General features: G+C 50.4%; 1 protein-coding gene across 5 annotated transcripts in view; it reads right to left on the minus strand.

Moving 5' to 3' along the window:
• Positions 1 to 5,551: 5,551 nt before the first annotated feature.
• LOC117882764 (probable E3 ubiquitin-protein ligase MID2) overlaps positions 5,552 to 20,626 on the minus strand; it is a 286,426-nt gene continuing 271,351 nt past the window's right edge. For 3 of the 5 annotated variants that reach the window (XM_034781530.1, XM_034781532.1, XM_034781531.1), the window contains exon 8: positions 5,552 to 5,775. In XM_034781530.1, coding sequence (XP_034637421.1) covers positions 5,567 to 5,775 — 209 coding nt within the window. In that variant the 3' untranslated portion in view covers positions 5,552 to 5,566. Of the gene's footprint in view, positions 5,776 to 16,395; positions 17,442 to 20,626 lie in introns of all 5 variants that reach the window. The other 2 variants (XR_004647099.1, XM_034781533.1) reach the window with 2 other exon arrangements.

Here is a 20,626-nt window from a genome sequence, read left to right on the forward strand (position 1 = left end):
CTCGCCCTTGTAGGGAGCAGAACACGTGGCACTTCCTGTTGGCTTGAGATGCAAACAGGTCTACCTGGGGAAACCCCCACCTCTGGAAAACGGAATAGATGATGTCTGGGCGAATTGACCACTCGTGCGTCTGAAAGGACCTGCTGAGTTGGTCCGCTAGCGTGTTCTGGACTCCAGGAAGAAACGATGCCGTGAGATGTATCGAGTGGGCGATGCAGAAGTCCCACAGGCAAATGGCCTCTTGGCATAGAAGCGACAAACGTGCTCCTCCTTGCTTGTTGATGTAAAACATGGCCATGGTGTTGTCGGTGAGAATTAACACACAGCGGCCATGCAGGAGATTGAGAAATGCCTGGCAAGCCAGGCGCACCGCCATCAGTTCTCGAACATTGATGTGTTCGCCGAGATGGGCACCCCAACCTAGAGATGAAGCGTCTGTGACCAGGTGCAGAGAGGGTTGCGGGGCATGAAACGGCACTCCCTCGCAAACCACACTGTGATCCAACTGTGACAGTGTACCCTATAAGGCTTTATGGGGAGGGGGTGCTTATAAATGTATGGATGACATAACTGGAATATGTTTTGTGCTGCCTGTGCCATGTAACATATCTCCGTAAAGGTTCTGGTCTACTATATCTATTCATCCTATTTGTACATATATATCATTTTCTACTCGAGGTTAAGAATATGGGCTGTATGCTGGCTTGATTTCTAAGTAAGCTTTGTGAGGCATTTGGTCAGCTTCTTTAGGAAGGAATTCGCCAGGTTAAGTACCTGATCAGGAGACACTTAGGGAACAATGCATCTTGGAATGCTCCAATCCACATGAGAAGTCTTCCCGGAGACATGCAGGATGCCATGTGGATAATGGCATCGGCCTGCAAAGACTGAGTCATGCAGGGGCATGTGACTTGCCCAGGTGACTCCAAAACTCCATCCTGGAGCTGGACTTTGTATAGGAGGGAGGAGGGGGGTCTCCACCCACAAGAGAGAGTCTATTTAAACCTGTGGGAGACCCCTCCATTTTGTCTTCAGCTGGCTAAAGAAGGAGCCTCTCCACCCCCCCCAGGATACTTGAAGGAGACCGAAACAAAGGACAGTAACTACAGGGGGTGTGAGTGATTGCTGGACCCAGGCTAAAAGGAGCTTAGCCTGTAAAAGGGAGCACTGTGGAACTGGTGAGGAAATTATCTGTATTCAGTTTGATTAGGCATAGATCTGCGCATTTTATTTTATTTTGCTTGGTGACTTACTTTGTTCTGTCTGTTACTACTTTGAACCACTTAAATCCTACTGTCTGTATTTAATAAAATCACTTTCTATTTAGTAATTTACTCAGAGTATGTATTGATACCTGGGGGAGCAAACAGCTGTGCATATCTCTCTATCAGTGTTATAGAGGGCGAACAATTTATGAGTTTGCCCTGCATAAGCTTTATGCAGGGTAAAACGGATTTATCTGGGTTTAGACCCCATTGGGAGTTGGGCATCTGAGTGCTAAAGACAAGCACGCTACTGCGAGCTGTTTTCAGGTAAACTTGCAGCTTTGGGACAAGTGATTCAGACCCTGGGTCTGTGTCTGGAGCCAGACGGGAGTGTCTGGAGCCAGACGGGAGTGTCTGGCTCAGCAAGACAGGGTGCTGGATTCCTGAGCTGGCAGGGAAAACAGAAGCAGGGGTAGTCTTTGCACATTGGGTGGCAGCTCCCAAGGGGGTTTCTGTGATCCAACCCGTCACACCAACCACCAGGTGAGGGAGGCCAAGACCGAGCTTGGAACCGTGACCACCATGTTCAGGCTGTCCCGATACGGGCGGTATACCGATGATACCCAGGCCTGAATTGGGTGAAGCCGAAGTCTGGCATGCCTGGTTACGTACGTGCAAAAGGCCATGTGACCCAACAGGGCGAGGCACGTCCTCATTGTGGTAATCGGGAAGGCCCTGAGCCCTCGAATGAGGCTTGTGATGGCATGAAAGCGATTGTCTGGTAGAATAGCCCGTGCACGTCTGGAGTCTAGGACTGCCCCAATAAATTCTATCCTCTGGGTAGGCTCTAGAGTGGATTTCTCCTTGTTGAGTAGAATGCCCAACTCGTGGAATGTGTGTACTATTATGTGGATGTGAGCTCGAACTTGCTCCCTGGTGCGGCCGCGTACCAGCCAGTCATCTAAATACGGGAACACCTGTATCCCTTGTCGACGAAGGTATGCTGCCACGACAGCCATACATTTTGTGAACACTCTTGGGGCCGAGGATAGGCCGAAGGGAAGGACTGCAAATTGGCAGTGCACCTTGTTTACCACGAATCGCAGGAAGCGCCTGTGAGGCGGGTAGATTGCTACCGGTATATGAAAATATGCGTCCTTCATGTCGAGGGCGGCGAACCAGTCTCCAGGATCCAGGGAAGGGATAATGGTCCCCAATGAGACCATGCGGAACTTCAACTTTACTATGAATTTGTTGAATCCGCGTAAGTCTAAGATGGGTCGCAGACCCCCTTTGGACTTGGGGATCAGGAAGTAGTGGGAATAAAACCCCCTGCCCCTTAATTCTAGTGGAACCTCCTCTATGGCCCCCATAGATAGGAGCGTAGAAACCTCCTGTGTAAGAAGTTGCTCCTGAGAAGGGTCCCTGAAGAGGGACAGGGAGGGAACAAAGAAAACTGGAGAGCGTATCCCCTCTCCACTGTGCGAAGGACCCAACGGTCCGAGGTTATAAGGGACCAAGCACGGTGGAAATGGGAGAGGCGATCCCAAAAGGAGGGAGCTAGATCCTGGGTGATGACTGGGGCGCCGTCCTCGACCACACCTTCAAAAGTTCTGCTTAGGGCCTGAAGGTGGCCTAGGTGGCCCCTGGTTCTGACCGGGTTGAGGGCCGGTCAACCTTCTCCTACCACCTCGTCCCCGCCTTCTGGCGGAGTCCTGTCTCGGACGAGGCGGGGGGGGGGTAGAACCTTTGAGGCTGGGGCCTAAAGGGTCTGCGCTGGGGTCCTGGAACATGCATGCCCAGGGAGCGCATGATTGTTCTCTAGTCCTTGAGGCTCTGCAGTCGAGAGTCCGTCTTGTCCGAGAACAACCCGTGTCCCTCAAAGGGTAAATCCTGCAAGGTTTGCTGCAGTTCCGGAGGCAAGCCCGAGACCTGGAGCCAGGAGACTCTCCGCATGGCGATACCTGAGGCCAGCGTCCTCACAGCCGAGTCCGCTATATCCAAGGAGGCCTGTAAGGAGGTCCGTGCCACCTTCTTACCCTCCTCCACTAAGGCCCCGAACTCTTCCCTGGAGTCTTGGGGGACCAATTCCTTGAACTTCCCCATAGAGTTCCAGGAATTAAAGTTATAGCGGCTCAAGAGCGCCTGCTGGTTAGCTGCTCTAAGTTGCAGCCCTCCGGCTGAATATACCTTACGCCCAAACAAATCGAAGCGCTTAGCGTCCTTCGATTTGGGCGCTGCAGCCTGCTGACCGTGGCGCTCCCTTGCGTTCACCGATGACACCACTAGTGAACACGGTTGGGGATGAGTGTATAAGTACTCATAGTCCTTTGAGGGGACAAAGTACTTTCTTTCCACCCCTCTGGCTGTGGGTGGAATAGAGGCAGGAGTTTGCCATATCGCAGTGGCATTAGCCTGAATCGTGCGAATCAGGGGCAATGCCACCCTGGATGGGGCATCCGCAGAGAGGATGTTCACAATTGGGTCCTGTACCTCCACTATCTCCTCTGCCTGGAGGTCCATATTACGTGCCACCCTACGTAATAGGTCCTGGTGTGCACGAAGATCTATCGGGGGCGGACGTGTGGCTGTTGTGCCCGCCACCGCCTCATCTGGGGAAGATGAGGAGGATGCCTCAGGTGGCAAGGGATCTAATGGCGGGTCCTGCTCCAAGGGACCCTGAAGCGGAGCGTCGCCTGCCCCTGGGTCCAGGCCCTCAGGTGGTGCAGGCACGGGAGCCTCCATGCCCCCTGAGGGGGGGCGGGAGATGGTGGCCTCCGGAGCCCTGTGCTCAGAGCGTGCCGAGCGAGAGGCTGATGGCGGTGCCCCGTGCTTGGTGATACGCCCACGGGGTCCAGAACGACCAGTGCGTAGGTCCCTGAGCGGGATCCTCCGCTACCTCCTGCCAGTGGCTCATGTCAGCCTCAGCGGCCTGCCCCTGAGGGGGGTATGCCAATCTCGAGGCCCCATCGGAGGAACGAGACACCGATCTCAAGGGCCAGGGCGGTGCCGATCGTGCCGAAATCGGTTCCGGATGATACGGTGCCGCTTGGTTCCGGTCCGGAGATGATCGGTCCCTGTGCGGTGCCGGTGAGTGGTACCGAGATNAGAAGCAATAAATCATTTCACAAGCCTACTCAAGTGCAGAATTCAGACATGATTGAAACATCAAGAAAAGGGAACAAAAAAGAACTCTGGGCACGTCAGGACCAGACAGAGGAATCTTATAATCATCAACAAGACATGGCCACTGCTGGACAAAAGCGAAGAGACAAGCTACTTGCAACTACTTTGGATACCGACTGCCCATTCTCATATTTTTACTTTTTTTTTTTTTTTTTTTTTGTATTACAAATCATCACTAAGAGTGAAATAATCATCCCAGATGTGTTACTGAGCTAATGGGAAATGAGGTATAAATCCTCCACATATCATGTTCTACTCCATGGCCAGAGTGGATCCAATCCTGTTCCCTTTGAAGTCAATGAGCCTGTTGTCTGATCCCGCTCCCATTTTTAGAATGTCTTTAACTCTTTCCCTCCCCTCTGAGGGAATTTAGATTGGAAGAACCGAAGTCTGAACTAACTTTTTTCTCATGTTTGTTGGTAAAGCCCATGACATTTTCCATATAGATGCTTTTCAGGTTTCTTTTCCTAATAACCCTATGATAACAAACCAGCACATGCCTCACAGTCCTCCCAAATAACCCCACAATAATAAGCCAGTGAGCTGTCTAGTTCACACAAGTGACCCTCTCTTAACAAACCAGTAGACACCAAGCTCAGTGCTCAGAAGTACATGAGAGGTCAATTTCAAGAGGTTTGACTTTATTAAGCACCAAAAATGTGGAATGCTCATTAAGAACAGGTTGTGCAACCAGATTTCTGCTACTTTCGCTTCTTGATCAAGCCAGATTTCTGGATATGATTTGGAGAAGTGGGTTCAGAGTGGATATGAACTGACCTGAACATTTGCCCAAACAGTCCCTGCCCCAGAGCCTAGGATTTAGACAGTATGCAACAGCTGAATGGAGGGGAAGGGACTGGGGACGAGGGAACAGTAGAGACAGACGTGTTTGCATAAAGGAGCTCATGAATAACCCTACAATAACAAACCATACCCAACAAGCAACATGGACACAGCATTCTGAGGCAACCCTAGAGACACCAGCTAGCATGCAATGCCCAGGGCTCACGTGCAATCTGGCCTTTGTGAGCATGATGGGAAGAAAAAATAAGTCAAACAAGGAAACAACAAAGATGTCAAGTTTCCAAAGGATGGTTATAAGCCCCAGCAATTAAAGAGTTAAAGAAAATCTCAGCAATATCCTTTTAAACTCCAAGATTGATAAAGCTGCTTTTCTACTTCCCACCCAACCTGAAAAAAAAAAAAAAGCCCTGGCACATACTGTTTGTCTTGAGCCTGGCAGGTTCGCTGTTCCGGCTGCCAGCTTGGTTTATGGCCTTGACAAGGAAGATGTATCTGGTGCCACTCTGGAGCCCGTGCACGGTGTAGTGGTTCTGTTTGATGTTGGGGACAATCATCCAGCTATCCATAGAGTTGTACAGACCTGCAGTTCAGGAGCAAGGCATGGAGAGGAGATTTATTACCAGGTAATGGAGTCACAGGACAAGATATAATGCAAAGGCAACACAAGCTGGTAAAGTGGAGTTCATGGGCTATGCATCCTTCAGACTGATTTACTGTCTGCCCAGGAGTTAACAACAGAAACTTGCTGAAGAGGCTGAAAGAAAATTTACATAAACGAAAGAAAACGGCTACTGGGGGATTTTTTTTTTTTTTTAAATTATCACATGAAAGCGAAGCTTGATAAGTCAAATCTGGCACGGCCAGGGAATGGTGAGAAAGGGGATGCAGGCATTGCAGTCAGCCTGTCATGTTGTTATCTGGGGAAGGGACGGAGGCAAGGGCCAGAGAAAGCTTTGAACAGAAATTAAAACATAAAGATTCTTCCAGGTCCAGGCCATCTGGAAGATGAAACATCCAGCAGAGGACACCTGGGAGAAGACAAGATAAGCCAAATATAACGAGCTGCTGATGAGACCTCACTGAGTGGGCAAGCTTGATTGTTGGTCTGTCTCTGGCTTAGGACTCACATTCATCAGAGCTGCTTAAAAGGGCTGCTAATGAGCTCCAGGTGTAAGCTCTCCCATTAATTGTGGGAGAGCAGCACCAGTGGTCACACCTGGAGGAGCATGCAGCTGCGCCCCCGGCCTTGCCAAATGTGCTGGGTGACCGGAGAGCTCTCACAGTTTGTAACTTAATGCAGAACGATTTGTTTATCAGACAAAAGGTCTTTGCCTGAGCTGGTTTCTATGAATCAGTGCCTATAAACTTAACCCACCCTCACTGCAGCCACTCAAATTAGCTTTCCCTGTCTACAGGGATTACCACTGCAACAGGGTCTGAGCAATGCTGCTAATATGCTGCGGCCTCACTGAGTCTCCTTTTCAAGTTGCCATGTAAAATGCAAATAAAATACCGCAAGGGGACTTACATGAGCAAAATGAGAAACAAATGCTTCAGGAAGTGCACCTTGGAAAGGCTGTGAGCTCTTGATGGCGTTTACTTGGTTGTAATAAACAAAGGCAGTGAGGAAAATGGACTGGCAGCAACACCCTGCAGAACATGCTGCCTGCCAGTGGAATTTCATTATCTGGAGGCCACCTCATGCACAGCCGTGCTTTCACCAGCCAACGTAATCCTGCCATGCTGGCGTGTCCTTTTCATTGCTCAGTGGGTTGTAGTGTTAAGAACATTGATGTGATGACCCTCCCCACGCACCTCACACATGCCTTCCACACATGCTCAGCATGCAAGGAGAACCCACCAGCGTGGAGCTAAGAAGCACTGTCAGTACAGCAGTTCTGTCTGTTCTCCATATAGGATGGTGCTGGAACCCTGCAGCTGCTTCCACCCTCTTGTAGAACAAAACGTTTCCCTTGACGATGTCCACTTCTCTCCTACACTGCTGTCCTGGCTGTAAGTGTAAATTTCCCACAACCATACACAAATTCACCAAACAGCATTTATGGCTGGGGTCAATATTTATTCCTCTTCATTAGCCATTGCTGCTACCATTACAGGCCATGAGGGTAAAGGGCATTCACCTCCATACAGCAAGCCAGCACAAGGTCTATGTACCATTGCCTAATGGCCCCTCTTGAATGAAACATGAGCTTGTTCGCCTCTCACAATTTCTCTCTCCTCCAGGAAAATCTTGCTGTGTCACTCAGCAAGCTGTAATGGGGTGACACCACAGCCCTGTGACACAGCCTATTAAAAATAAAAGGAAATATGACATTTGTGCTGCTTTATGGTTCTAATACCTTCCCACTGGTAGTCACGTCACATACATACTACATGGGGCTCAGTGCTCACAGATTAAAAGGGGAAAAGAAGGTACAGATATAATTAATATTAATCCACGAGTGACACTACAGGCTCATACTAGTAATATGTCACTTTGTCTCCCTCTAGTGGCTGATTCATATAAGAGATTAAAAGTCTACTAAAGCTATCAGCTAAAGGAGTTATTCAAGTAGCTCAGAAGCAGTGGAGGATTATTCTTTTAGCATTGAGGGTCCCCAATTAGGTGGTCATTATACAGGCACATTATGTGATATCCTATACTAAAACAGGATTACAAAGTAGCAAGGGAAAGGAAAACAGTAACATTGCATCCCTGGAGGACATTCTTATTACAGATATCTGTGCTATAAGCAAGTGCTAATGTCAATTAGAGAAGAAACTGCAGTGAATAGCTGCTATAGACCACCAGGACTGGAGGAAACAGAAAATGAAACATTCCTGGACCAATTTGAAGTACTCAGACCCATGGTCTAGGTGGATGGCAACTACCCAAGTATCATCTGTTGCATGACAGACACCCAGGCATGGGTATCAAAGATGTTCCCAGGTAAATCAGAAAACAGCTTTATGACAGGGAATCCAACATAGCTCTACTTCTTATCAACAGAGAGGAACCAGCTGGGAATACAAGAATAATAAGGAAATTTGAACCTATGATTACAGGCTACTTGGATTCAGGTTGGTAAAGGGTGGAGCACAGAATAAAGCAGTACATGACTATTGGATTTCAGGGAAGGAAATTTAGAGAATGAAGGAACCTACTGAATAGGGTGCAACAGGAGGAAGTATTAAAAAAATCCATATGTGTGCATGTCCACGTGGAAGAAGATGGGGAACTGCTCCACACCTCACACGTCATGTAGAGCAGAGGACAGTTCCTCTGAGAAACAAAGAGTAGAGCAAGAAAAATGGCCAAAGGGGCTCTGCTTGGGATTGTGGGACGGATTGGAGGGGTAAAAAAACATAAGCAGAAAATGGAAATTGGGCTGTTACCAATATGTTTTCAAATTATATATTGATTTCTATCATAAACATGATTATCAACACACTAGGACAAGCTCAATGTGAAAGGAACAGTTGGAGTTAAAAAAACAGTAATATCACATAGATTAGAAAACAGATTTTCAGAAAGGACCACACGTAATTTGTCTGAGAGATGGGGAGTATGGAGCAGATTTCAACACAATCTAAAAACGCTTCACAAAAAGAGCCACAAAAATGCAAAATCCCAGGAAACAATCCACTAGCCCACCTTGGCTACGCTGGTAGATCTATGTGACGACTCTGCACGGCTGTGTTAAATGATTGTGACTACTATTGCTGGCTCATGATGTGAAGGGGCACTGGTGCTGGGTGGGTGGGAGGTGGAGGGATGGTCTGACTGAGGATGTGAGGGGGCACAGGCACTGGCTAAGGACATGAGGGAGCGCTGGCTGGGTGGGAGGTGGAGGGATGGCGCTGGCTGAGGACATGAGGGGGCACAGGTGCTGGCTGGGTGGGAGGTGGAGGGATGCGCTGACTGAGGATGTCGGGGTGATGGTGATGGTTGAGAATGTGAGGGAGCGCTGGCTGGGTGGGAGGTGGAGGGATGGTGCTGACTGAGGACGTCGGGGTGATGGTGATGGTTGAGAATGTGAGGGAGCGCTGGCTGGGTGGGAGGTGGAAGGATGGTGCTGGCAGGGTGGGAGGTGGAGGGATGGCACTGGCTGAGGATGTGAGGGGTCGATGGTGATGGCTGAGGACATGAGGGGGAGCTGGCTGGGTGAAAGGGGAATAAGAGGAGGTTACTCACCCTGTGCAGTAACTGACGTTCTTCGAGATGAGTGTCCCTGTGGGTGCTCCACTCCAGGTGTTGGTGCGTCCCTGCGCCTTTGCTCGGAGATTTTTGCAGCAGTACTCATAGCGGCCACGCATGCTCAGAGGCTGCCCCCCGCTGTGAGTCTAGGTTGATAGTACGCATGCGTGGCCGGTCTCCTCAGTTCCTTCTCTACAACGGAGGCTACCCCAACTCCGAAGTAGAGGGGAGGAGGGTGGGTAGTGGAGCACCCACCGGGACACTCATCTCGAAGAACGTCAGTTACTGCACAGGGTGAGTAACCTCCTCTTCTTCTTCGAGAGATGTCCCTGTGGGTGCTCCACTCCAGGTGATTTAAAGCCATGTATCTTAAGGAGGTAGGGACTTCGGATCTGATAGGAATGCCATGGATAGTACAGCCCTGCCCAAACGTATGTCAGATAGAGGGCCTTGAGTAAGGGCATAGTGTTTAACAAATGTGTGCTCAGAGGACCAGGTGGCTGCTTTACAAATATCAGCCAGGGGAACTTTGCGTAAGAATGCTACAGAGGCAGCCAGAGATCTAGTGGAGTGTGTTCTGATGCCGTCTGGAGGTGTAACCTTCTTCATCTGATAGCACAACCGGATGCACTGGGAAATCCAGTTCGAAAGTCTCTGGGTAGAAATAGGCGTACCTTTGGAGCGCTCCGCAATGGAGACAAAAAGTCTGGAAGAAGTTCTAAAAGGTTTGGTTCTATCCAAATAGAATGACAAGGCTCTGCGTACATCTAGTGTATGCATTGAGGCTTCGAACAAGTTCGCGTGTGGTTTCGGAAAAAAAATCGGTAGGTGTATTGGCTCATTAATGTGGAATGACGAGTGCACCTTTGGAAGAAATTTGGGGTGTAATCTGAGGGTAACCTTGTCTTTAAAAAATAGCGTATATGGTGGGTCTGCCATAAGAGCTGCTATTTCTCCTGCCCGTCTGGCAGAGGTAATTGCCACTAGAAATGCTGTTTTCATCGAGAGGTGTAAAAGGGAGCACGTGGCTAGGGGTTCAAATGGTTGTTGAGTTAGGCAAGACAGTACTAGATGAAGGTCCCAAGGGGTGGTAGGCGGTTTAATGTCCGGGTATAAGGTTTGTAGTCCCTTGAGGAAACGCTTAGTGATAGAATGAGCAAAGACAGACGTGTCATCAATTCTGTTGTGAAAAGTTGTAATAGCAGCTAAATGGACCCTGATGGAGCTGAAAGAAAGGCTGGATTGCTTAAGGCCCAATAGATAGTCAAGTATGAGCGAAAGAGGTACCGACGTGGGACAAAGGTGTTTAGCGGAATCGTTTCCACTTTTGAAGATAGGTCGTGTGAGTAGATTGTGTTCTGCTATGTAGGAGCACCTTCTGAACTTGTTCAGAGCAATCTAGTTCGCTTTGGGAAAACCATGTAGGAACCAGGCTTTGAGGTGAAGCATGGACAGGTTGGGGTGGAGAAAGCGGCCGTGTTGTTGAGATAGGAGGTTCGGAATGAGAGGCAAGGAGATTGGTGGTTGAATCGACATTCTGGTGAGGAACAGAAACCACGGTTGTCTGGGCCACGACGGGGCAATGAGGATCACCTTGGCTCGGTCTGTTCGTATTTTTATCAGGACCCTGTTGAGAACTGGTATCGGGGGAAATGCATAGAGTAGGTTTCGGTACCATGAGATCATGAATGCGTCCCCCAGGGAATGTTTGCCCAGTCCTGCTCTGGAGCAGAAATTGGGACATTTCTTGTTTTTTGTAGTTGCAAAAAGATCTATTGTTGGGTAACCCCAAGTGCTGAATACGTTGTGAATGGTTTTCTCGTCTATCTCCCACTCGTGGTCCCATGGGAAGCGTCTGCTTAGTTCGTCCGCTGTGGTGTTCATTACCCCGGGAAGATAGGCAGCTGATACCCGGATGTTGTTCGCAATGCACCAATTCCAGAGCTTCATAGCCTCTGTGCACAGCGAATGGGATCGAGCTCCTCCCTGCCTGTTTACATAAAACATGCATGCAATGTTGTCTGTCATTATGCGTACGTGATGATGCTTGATTAGTGGCAGGAAGTGACGGCACGCATTGCGAATAGCTCGAAGTTCTAGGACATTTATGTGCAGGGAGGTCTCGGTTGACGACCATAGCCCCTGTACTGTGTGGTGAGACATGTGTGCACCCCAGCCTGTCAGAGATGCATCGGTGGTCAGGATGAGTGATGGAGCCTGCTGAAGAAACGGGACTCCAGAGCAGAGGTTGGAGTGAACGGTCCACCAGTGTAGAGAATCTTTGACTCGGACAGGTAGGGAGAGAGTCTTGTTTAGAGAGTGCATATTCGGTCTGTAAACCGTGGCCAACCACGCTTGGAAGCACCTCATGTAGAGGTGTGCATTCTGGACGACAAAAGTGCACGAGGCCATGTGACCTAGTAGTTGTAGGCAGTCTCGGGCAGTCACCTGGGGACTGTTGCGAATGATAGTGGCCAGTTGGCTTATGGAGTTGAAGCGATCGGGTGGGAGAGATGCCAACCCCGTCCGGGAGTTGAGGTCTGCTCCTATGAACTGCAGGTGCTGGGTGGGGCGTAATGTGGATTTGTTTTTGTTTATTTGTAGGCCGAGAGATAGGAAACAATCGACGGTGAGCCCCGTGAACCGGAGAGCCTCGTCGAATGTTGAGGCTTTGAGGAGGCAATCGTCGAGGTAAGGGAATACTATGACCCCTTGTTTCCTGAGGTAGGCAGTGACTACAGCTAGGAGCTTGGAAAAGACACGGGGGGCTGTGGACAGTCCGAAGGGGAGTACCCTGTATTGAAAATGTGTCGAGCCGAGGGTAAATCGAAGGAAGCGTCTGTGGGCCGGATGTATAGTGACATGGAAATAGGAATCTTGTAGGTCGAGGGCAGAAAACCAATCGCCCTGCTCCAGCGCTGGGATTATGGTGGTGAGGGTAACCATCTTGAACTTTTGCTTTTTGACAAATTTGTTGAGCCGCCTGAGGTCGAGGATTGGTCGCCATCCCCCATTTTTCTTTTCTGTTAAGAAATAATGGGAGTAAAAACCCTTCCCTTTGTGTCGTTCTGGCACGATTTCTACTGCTCCCAGATGAAGGAGATGTTGCACTTCTTGGAGGAGTAGCTGCTCGTGAGAAGGGTCCCTGAAGAGGGACGGGGAGGGTGGGTGGGAGGCAAGGAGAGGAAGGGGATGGCGTATCCAATTGTAACTACCTCTATGACCCACTTGTCGGAGGTAATGTTCTTCCATTGATGGGAGAATGGTCATAGGCGGTGTCCAAAGATAGGTGTGTCGGCTGAAGTGGGAGCGCTGTTTTCTAAACCCTCGACCAAGGCTTCAAATCTGCCTATTAGTTGGCGGGGGTTGAGGTGCCCCTGCAGAATTTGGACGACGGCGCTGGAATCTTGGTCTTTGACGTTGTTGTTGTTGTTGTTCCTGTGGTCTATGGGAATGTTGTGTAAATGCGGGATAGTGTGGCCGGTGGTACGGTTGGTATCTATATTGCTGTCTTCTGGTCATAGGTGTCTGGAGACCTAGAGACCGGAGGGTTGCCCTTGAGTCCTTCATTGAATGAAGCACGTCGTTCGTGGTAGAAGCAAAAAGTTTGTCACCGTCGAAGGGAAGATCTTCAATGGTGCTCTGAACTTCTCGAGGAAAAAAAGAGGAGGAGAGCCATGAACCCCGTCGCATGACTACTGCTGTAGCGGTCGATCTTGCTGCAGTGTTGGCTACATCGAGGGCCGCTTGGAGAGCGGTGCGTGATATGCTTTGTCCCTCGGAAACCATAGCTCTGAACTGTTGTTTTTTCTGTTCTGGAATGTCATCAATAAAATCCATGAATTTATTATAGTTTTTGTGGTCGTATTTTGCAAGGACTGCAGTATAATTAGCTATACGAAATTGTAGGGTCGAGGATGCGTATACTTTACGACCAAAGAGGTCCAAACGTTTGCTGTCCTTGTTGGCTGGGGCGGAACGAGAATAATGTTGTTTAGCCCTCCGGTTCGCGGCGTCTACTACCAATGAGTTTGGTGCCGGGTGGGTAAAAAGGAATTCAGAGCCCTTTGGAGAAATAAAGTACTTCCTGTCCGCTTGTTTACAGGTAGGTAGGCTTGTAGCTGGAGTCTGCCAGATGGACTTAGCGGGTTCTAAAAGGGCTGCGTTAATTGGTAATGCCACCCTGGAGGAAGAAGGGGGTTGTAGGATGTCCGTTAGCTCATGTTGTTGTTCAGTGACTACCTCCAAGCTAATTCTCAAGTCACTGGCAACTCTTTTAAAGAGGTCCTGGAATTTTGCATAGTCATCCGACGGTGTCGGAGGAAGGGGAAGTAATGCTTCTTCAGGTGTTAGCTCCGGCTCTGCTGGAATAGGAGCAGGGCTAGGTTTATCCTGGAAGTGTGACTGTGCTGCCAGGTGTCTCATGTCACTGGCATATTTGTCAGGTGGCGGCGCTGGATCGGTGTTGCGCCTGGTCGAATTGCCATAGTGCACGTATTCCCGAGGGTACGATGCCCATGGTGTCCAATATTGCCACGGTGGTGGGTAGGGCATAGGTGGTGCCATCCAGGGGTTCACCCCCCAGGAAGCAGGATCCTGAGAGTAGGATGAGGTAGTTTTCTTATAACCTCTATTGCCTGGGGTCTGGGAGTGGGAGTCTTGATATGGAGAAAAAACTCCCTGTGGATCAGTTTCCTCCTCACTGGAGGAAGGCTGCTCAGATCCTGACTCAGGCATTGGAGAAGAACATGCATTCATCAGGGGAGACTGCAGGATAGGTGATACCAGGAGATCTGCTGTCCGAGTAAATTGAAATAGTGAGGCTCCTGCGTGAGGTGAAAGCTGAGCAGGGGGAGGCTGCCATGCGGGAGCATTCCTCTGAGCAGGGGTTTTGCCTGTGACCTCCCTGTCAGACTGCTCCACGGGGGTCGGTGCCGCAGTCGGTGCCGGGCGGGCAACATCAGCCTGCAGGGGATCAGGCATGTTGTAAAATGTCGGCACCGCGTCCGTCGCGGTGCCGAACGGTGCCATAATAGAGGCAGGCAACTGGAAGCCTGATGCCTCGGCACCAGAGCCTCGCGCCGCCGCCGCAGCCTCAGGCGGCTTTTGCACGGTTCCTGAAGAGCCCGGCTCATCAAAGTTGCTGAGGCGAGGAAACACAGGCAGAGAGACCGTTGATCTGCCTGGAAAAACCTTGTGCCTCATAACCTTCTTTGGTGAAGAAGGCTGCCCCTTCTTTGTAGATTTTTTCAGTTTTTTTGAGGCGGGGGGGCTGTGGCGGGTAGCGGAGCCGGATTCAGTGCCTGGGTCTGAAACTGACCCGATAGACTTTTGCAGGAGGAGCAGTTTAAGTCTAAGCTCCCTGTCCTTCTGTGCCCTGGAACTGAGTTTACAGCAATGGGCACATTTTTGGGGAATGTGGGCTTCCCCCAAACATTTTATACACTTTGAGTGGCCATCTGATAGTGGGATAGCTTCTTTGCATGTAGCACAGCGCTTGAAGCCTGTGGAGCCCGGCATGGCCAAAGCGGCCGCGGCTGACAGAATTTTTTTTTTTTTGTAACAGATAAACGAGGTAATTAACTACACTAACAAAGAACTGACAACAAACTAGTTACTAAAAGGTAATTGTAGCAAGAGTGAGGGATTTCCTAACGAGTCTGCTGAGCTCCGTCTCAGGCCGGGGACAGTAGAGAAGGAACTGAGGAGACCGGCCACGCATGCGTACTATCAACCTAGACTCACAGCGGGGGGCAGCCTCTGAGCATGTGTGGCCGCTATGAGTACTGCTGCAAAAATCTCCGAGCAAAGGTGCAGGGACGCACCAACACCTGGAGTGGAGCACCCACAGGGACATCTCTCGAAGAAGAAATGGTGCTGGGTGAGGACATGAGAGGGCGCAGGCGCTGGCTGAGGACATGAGGGGGAGCTGGCTGGGTGAAAGGGGGAGAAATGGTGCTGGCTGAGGACAAGACAGTGTTCTGGAGTCCCAAGCTGGCAGGAAAAATGGGCTCAGAGGTAGTTTCAGCACATCAGGTGACAGTCCCAAGGGAGTCTCTCTGACCGAACCCATCACAGAGGGATGGCACTGGCTAAGGAACTGAGGGGGTGCAGGTGCTGTCTGGTTGGGAGGTGGAGGGATGGTGCTGACTAAGGACGTGAGGGGGCAATGGCACTTGCTAAGGACATGAGGAGACACAGGTGCTGGCAGAGGATGTGTGGGGGCGCAGGTGCTGCTTGGTGGGAATAGAGGGATGGCACGGGCTGAGGATGTGATGGGGCGAAGGTGCTGGCTGGGTGGGAGGTGGAGGGATGGTGCTGACTAAGGACGTGAGGGGGCAATGGCACTTGCTAAGGACATGAGGAGACACAGGCGCTGGCAGAGGATGTGTGGGGGCGCAGGTGCTGCTTGGGTGGGAATAGAGGAATGGCACGGGCTGAGGATGTGATGGGGCGAAGGTGCTGGCTAGGTGGGAGTTGGAGGAATGGCGCTGGCTCCTGGGGTGTGGGCGGGGGGAGTAAGGCATGAAGAGGTAATAATGAGTTGTGGGGAAGGGGATGTTGGATTACTGAAGGAGGTCCAATGGCCTTCTCCTGATGACAATGGGAACATGGCTGGAGGAAAGTGCAGGTGGCTTCCATCCTCTAGCAGCTGTGCACCGCCACTCAAGTGTGTTATGCATGCTGGGCTGTAACAGAAGCATGCGGAGAAGGTGGGTGCTAGCAGCCACTAGTTCGCTGCTTAAATTCCCTCCCTAGCCCCAACATTTCACTTGTGCTGGATGGCTAGATCATGGCTGGGTCATAGGGGGCCAGACCTAGTAGCCAAAGGCAGAGCCCACTGTCACAACCTTGAGTGGGGAGGGAAGTTCCATAGCTTCCCCAGTAGGTGTTTCAGTGCAGCCAACTACCCCTACTTGAGCCTTCTTGGGTCTGCGTGCAACATTCGCTGGCTCCTACAGTCAGCTGAATTCTGAAGGGAAGGTAACTTTCTATTCTCACCAGTGAATGAGGGTGTCATGAAGGGTCAGTCAATAGATGCCCAGGATCAGGGGAAAATGTGGGACATGGATCTCACTGAATTGCATCATTTCTCTGTGTTCCTGAATAACAGCCTCCAGGAGGACAGTCTCCTCCTCAACTGGATCAAGGGCATGGCCTTGTGTAGCAGGAGGAGCTTTAGAGTCTGAGCTGTAGCTGCATCCATGAAATTGTCCACTGCTCCCAAATTGATGAGGGCCTGGTGGAGGGGGAATCTGTCAGGGTCCCCCGGTATGCACAGCTTGATAGGCACCTGCAAAGGGGAAGCCTGTGTATGGGGCTCAGCGTGCAGCTCAGTGAGGACTAGGGTATGGGGAAGTTCTCTTCTTTCAAAGTCCATGCTGGCTCCCCACACCGGTCCTGGGTCGGCTTGGTCCCCAGGCTCTTTGGCATTCGTACTGGGCAGGCTGAGATGGCATGGCCAGTTTCACCACAGTAGAAGCCCAAGTGGTGCTGACGGCGTCGTTCCTTTTCTTCAGGTGTGAGTCGCTGGTCAGGCAGATTGGCTTGCATGGGTTCGGCAGGTGATACAGAAGCTGGGGTCATGGTCCATAGTAAGGGAGGTTGCAGGCAACCGCTTTCTCCTCCCTTTGTTCTCACAGCTGATTATCCATGCGTATGGTAAGGTCCACAAAGGCATCTAGGCCTGCTGTCATCTCTACATGGACCAGTTCATTTTTGATTTCTTCCTGAAAGCTCCATCAGAGCTGGTATGGCTGCGCTGCTTCATTCCACTCCGTATGTGCTGTAGGGTGGCGGAAGAGTGCTGCATAGGAGGCCCTCATGCCTGGCCCCTGCCGCAGCCCTCTCAGGGCTGCCTCGGCTGCTTGTGCTCAGTGCAGGTCATCGAAGATGGTTGACATCAACTGGAGAAAAGCATCCCAGTCCAACAGCACCGGGCTATGGTCTTCCAGCAAAGGGGAGGCCCAGTCTAATGCATCTCCTGTCAGCAGGCTGATTATCAGGGCTGCGTTGGCCTGGTCAGAGGCACAGATTTGGGGATGCACCTGGAACAGAAGGTGGCATTGGTTCATGAAGCCCTGGAACTGCCACTGGTTCCTGTCAAGCCATTGTGGCAATGGTATTGCAGGCTCCTGTTCAGGGCCAGGCACTGCACACTGCATTGGCAGCACAGTATTCTCCACTCAGCTGCCTCACTTGCTCCTGCAGCTGCTAGTTGTCTGAGGTCATCTGCATAATTTGTGCCCGCAGTGCTTGATTATGCGGGGGGAGGGGGGATATTTGGGCGAGTCTGATGCTTCTAGTGTGGTCCGAACAGCCTGTCATGGACAGCTTGTGGGCAGCCAGACATAGCAGTCAGAGCTAGAGTGCAGTCACAAGATAGGAGTCAGCTGGGTCAGGACACCAGGAGGTTAGAATCACGAATCAGATGCCAGGAAATCAAGACAGGGGGCACACAGTCTAGAACAGGGTGGAGCCCAGTTCAGACAGCTTCCTGGTCCCGCTGCTGGCTTAAATAGGGACAATAGGCCAATCAGCTGCTCTAGGATTCCACCAATAGGACTGCAGGGGCAGAGCCTCAAACTGGGGCTGGGCTTCATGGGTCCCAGGTACGCAAGCATTAGCAGGCTATCTGGTGGAGGGCTGGAGCATGGCTGCTCCTGCAGACCCAGGTTTGAGACCCATGGGTCATGCAGCAGGGTGAGCTGGAGTTTGGAAGGCTGGGTTGACTAACTGTGGTCTCCCCAACCCCCCATGAGCAAACACTGTAATCATGTCATAAGCATTTGAGATGGGAAAGGACTCTTAGGTCCCATCCAGCCCATCCCTTGGGGCCAGCATCAGACTGAGTCCCACAATTCACTTTCTAGTATCTCCTGCAGGCCAGTTTTAAATGGCCCAAGCAGGGGACTCACACTGCTCCCATCCCTCCACCCAATACATCTCATGCTCAGGAAGCCTTTCCTGGGATTCACCTTACTGTTCCTCTTCCTCACTGTAGCTCCATCACTCTCAGTTCTATCCCTGGGTGTAACTAGGGCAATGCCTGGTATGAGTCATTGCTCTGGTTTTTAGCTCCTGAGTGGTTAGCTCAGATCACAAGAAGGGGAGGACAGGTTGCACGTGTCCATATGCATTTTGTTTGAAATGTTCGTTTAAAGCACTTAAAGGATCAGGGCATCATTATTTTAAGCACAAGGTGAAATAGCTACAATAAAGAGATACAAAATAGACTCTGCCCCAAATAACTGACCAATTGCCTTCCTCGGGCTCTGCAGCCTTCAAATGCTTAGAGATTTATCACGTGTACCCTATATTGTTGCACAACTACACTCTCGGAATGTCTCTTCGTAAGCCCTCCAACCATCCAGGAACTTTTGCTGCTCTTGCACGTACTTCCCCTGGTCTGACTGCACCCTTCTATTAATGCAATGTCCAAGAACTAATGCCATTTTCCAGCTGTGGTCTCACCAGAACCCCACAACTCTCTCCTCTGTGACCCGGAGCCGTTCCACTGCCTTTGTGTTGACATTGCTCATTGTAAACTCTCAGCTCCAGAATCGCACTGCCCACTTGGTCCCCTGCAGTAGGTATCTTGTGGCATTGCTGCCTTAGACGTTCACCCCTCCCATTGAATGGCCGGGGTTCTGTGATCAATTTTCTACTGATTTCAGGCAATTTCCCCAACTGACTCATCTTCATCTTTCCTGCCCACGTTAGATTTCCCCGCGGCCCCTGGGGGTTCTTTCTTCATCTTCACTGCTGTTCAAAACTCCACCCAGTTTAGAAGCATAGGGAGTGATCCATCTATCCCTGTATCCTGTCTCGGACAGTGGCCAACACTAGAAGCCTTGGAGGAAGGCGAGAGAAAGTCTGTAGTGGGCAGTTATGGAATGATTTGCACATGGGGAAAAATTTTTCTTAATTCCTCTATCAATCAGGGGTTGGCTGATGCCTTGAATATGAAGGTTTATATCCCTGCCCAAGCCTTTTTTTTTTTTTTTTTTTTTAAACCCTTTTTATTTTAACTCCAGGTGCTCTTGCTATCCAGATAAATTTCCAAATCCTGCTAAGCTTTTGGTCTCAAAGATAGTTTGTGGCAATGAGTTCCAAGGGCTAATTGTGTGTTGTGTGAAAGAGTATTTCCTTTAATTGAATGTCCCCATGTTCTTGTATTATGTTAAAGGATGAACAGAGTACCTTCTCCAGATGAGCCATTATTTTTTATATATTTACCATGTGTCCTCTCGAACATTCCAATGTTTTCAATCTTTCTTCATCAGAGAGTTTTTCCAGACCTCTAATATTCTCATCACCAGGGCCGGCTCTAGGTTTTTTGCCACCCCAAGCAAAAAAGTTTTTGGCTGCCCCCTGTCCCAGCCCTGGGCTCCTCACTGCACCCCCCTGCTGTCCCAGCCCTGCCCCCCCCATATATATATATATCCTGCTGCTCGAGCTCTGGGCTCCCCTCTATCCCCTCACCATTGCCCCCTCCCCACACCTCCTACTGCCCCAGCCTTGGGCTCTTCTTCTCCCGCCCACCACCACCTGCACCCTCCTTCCGCCGCAGCCCTGGGTCACTGGTAACTTGCTCCCAGGGCAGGTCATTCAGCAGGAATTTTAAATGTGCACAGAACACAGACAGGATTGGTTCCCATATGGTTACAGAACTGCAGTGAAGTGGAACAATTTTCAGTTTGTGTGACTGGAGGATAGCTGGATGCATATTATAAGACTGTCCTACATAAATGAGGGAAAGTTGAGGTGCCTTTATTATTCTTTTGTTCCATTCTTTCCTTCTATGGGGAATTTGCCAATGCAATATCACTGTCTTCCTTTTAAACAAACAAACAAACAAACAAACGAAAGGCAATGGCTGTTGAAAATAGCAATTCCAGTCCTAATAACCACTGGGAAGCATTTCTTGCTCAATTTTATCCTACTTTTTCTACAACAAGTTACAGTGGATCAGTATATTTGATTTGGGAGAAATGAAGTAACAGCCGCCCAAACTGAGCTTGAGCACTCCTGAATTTTGAGGTGTTCAAATCTGGAAGGCAGGTGCTGGAGGGGGGGCGGGGGGCTGTAGCTCCGCAGGGGAGCACGGCCACATATATACAGCAGCGTGTCTGGCGCTGCGCGACGCCAGACACGCTGGTCTGAGTGGCACGGTAAGGGGGTTGGGGGGTTGGAGAAGGGGTAGGGGATTCCGGGGGGGCAGTCAAGGGAC

Source organism: Trachemys scripta, chromosome 9 (genome assembly GCF_013100865.1).
Source record: "Trachemys scripta elegans isolate TJP31775 chromosome 9, CAS_Tse_1.0, whole genome shotgun sequence".
Classification (NCBI taxonomy): domain Eukaryota; kingdom Metazoa; phylum Chordata; order Testudines; family Emydidae; genus Trachemys; species Trachemys scripta.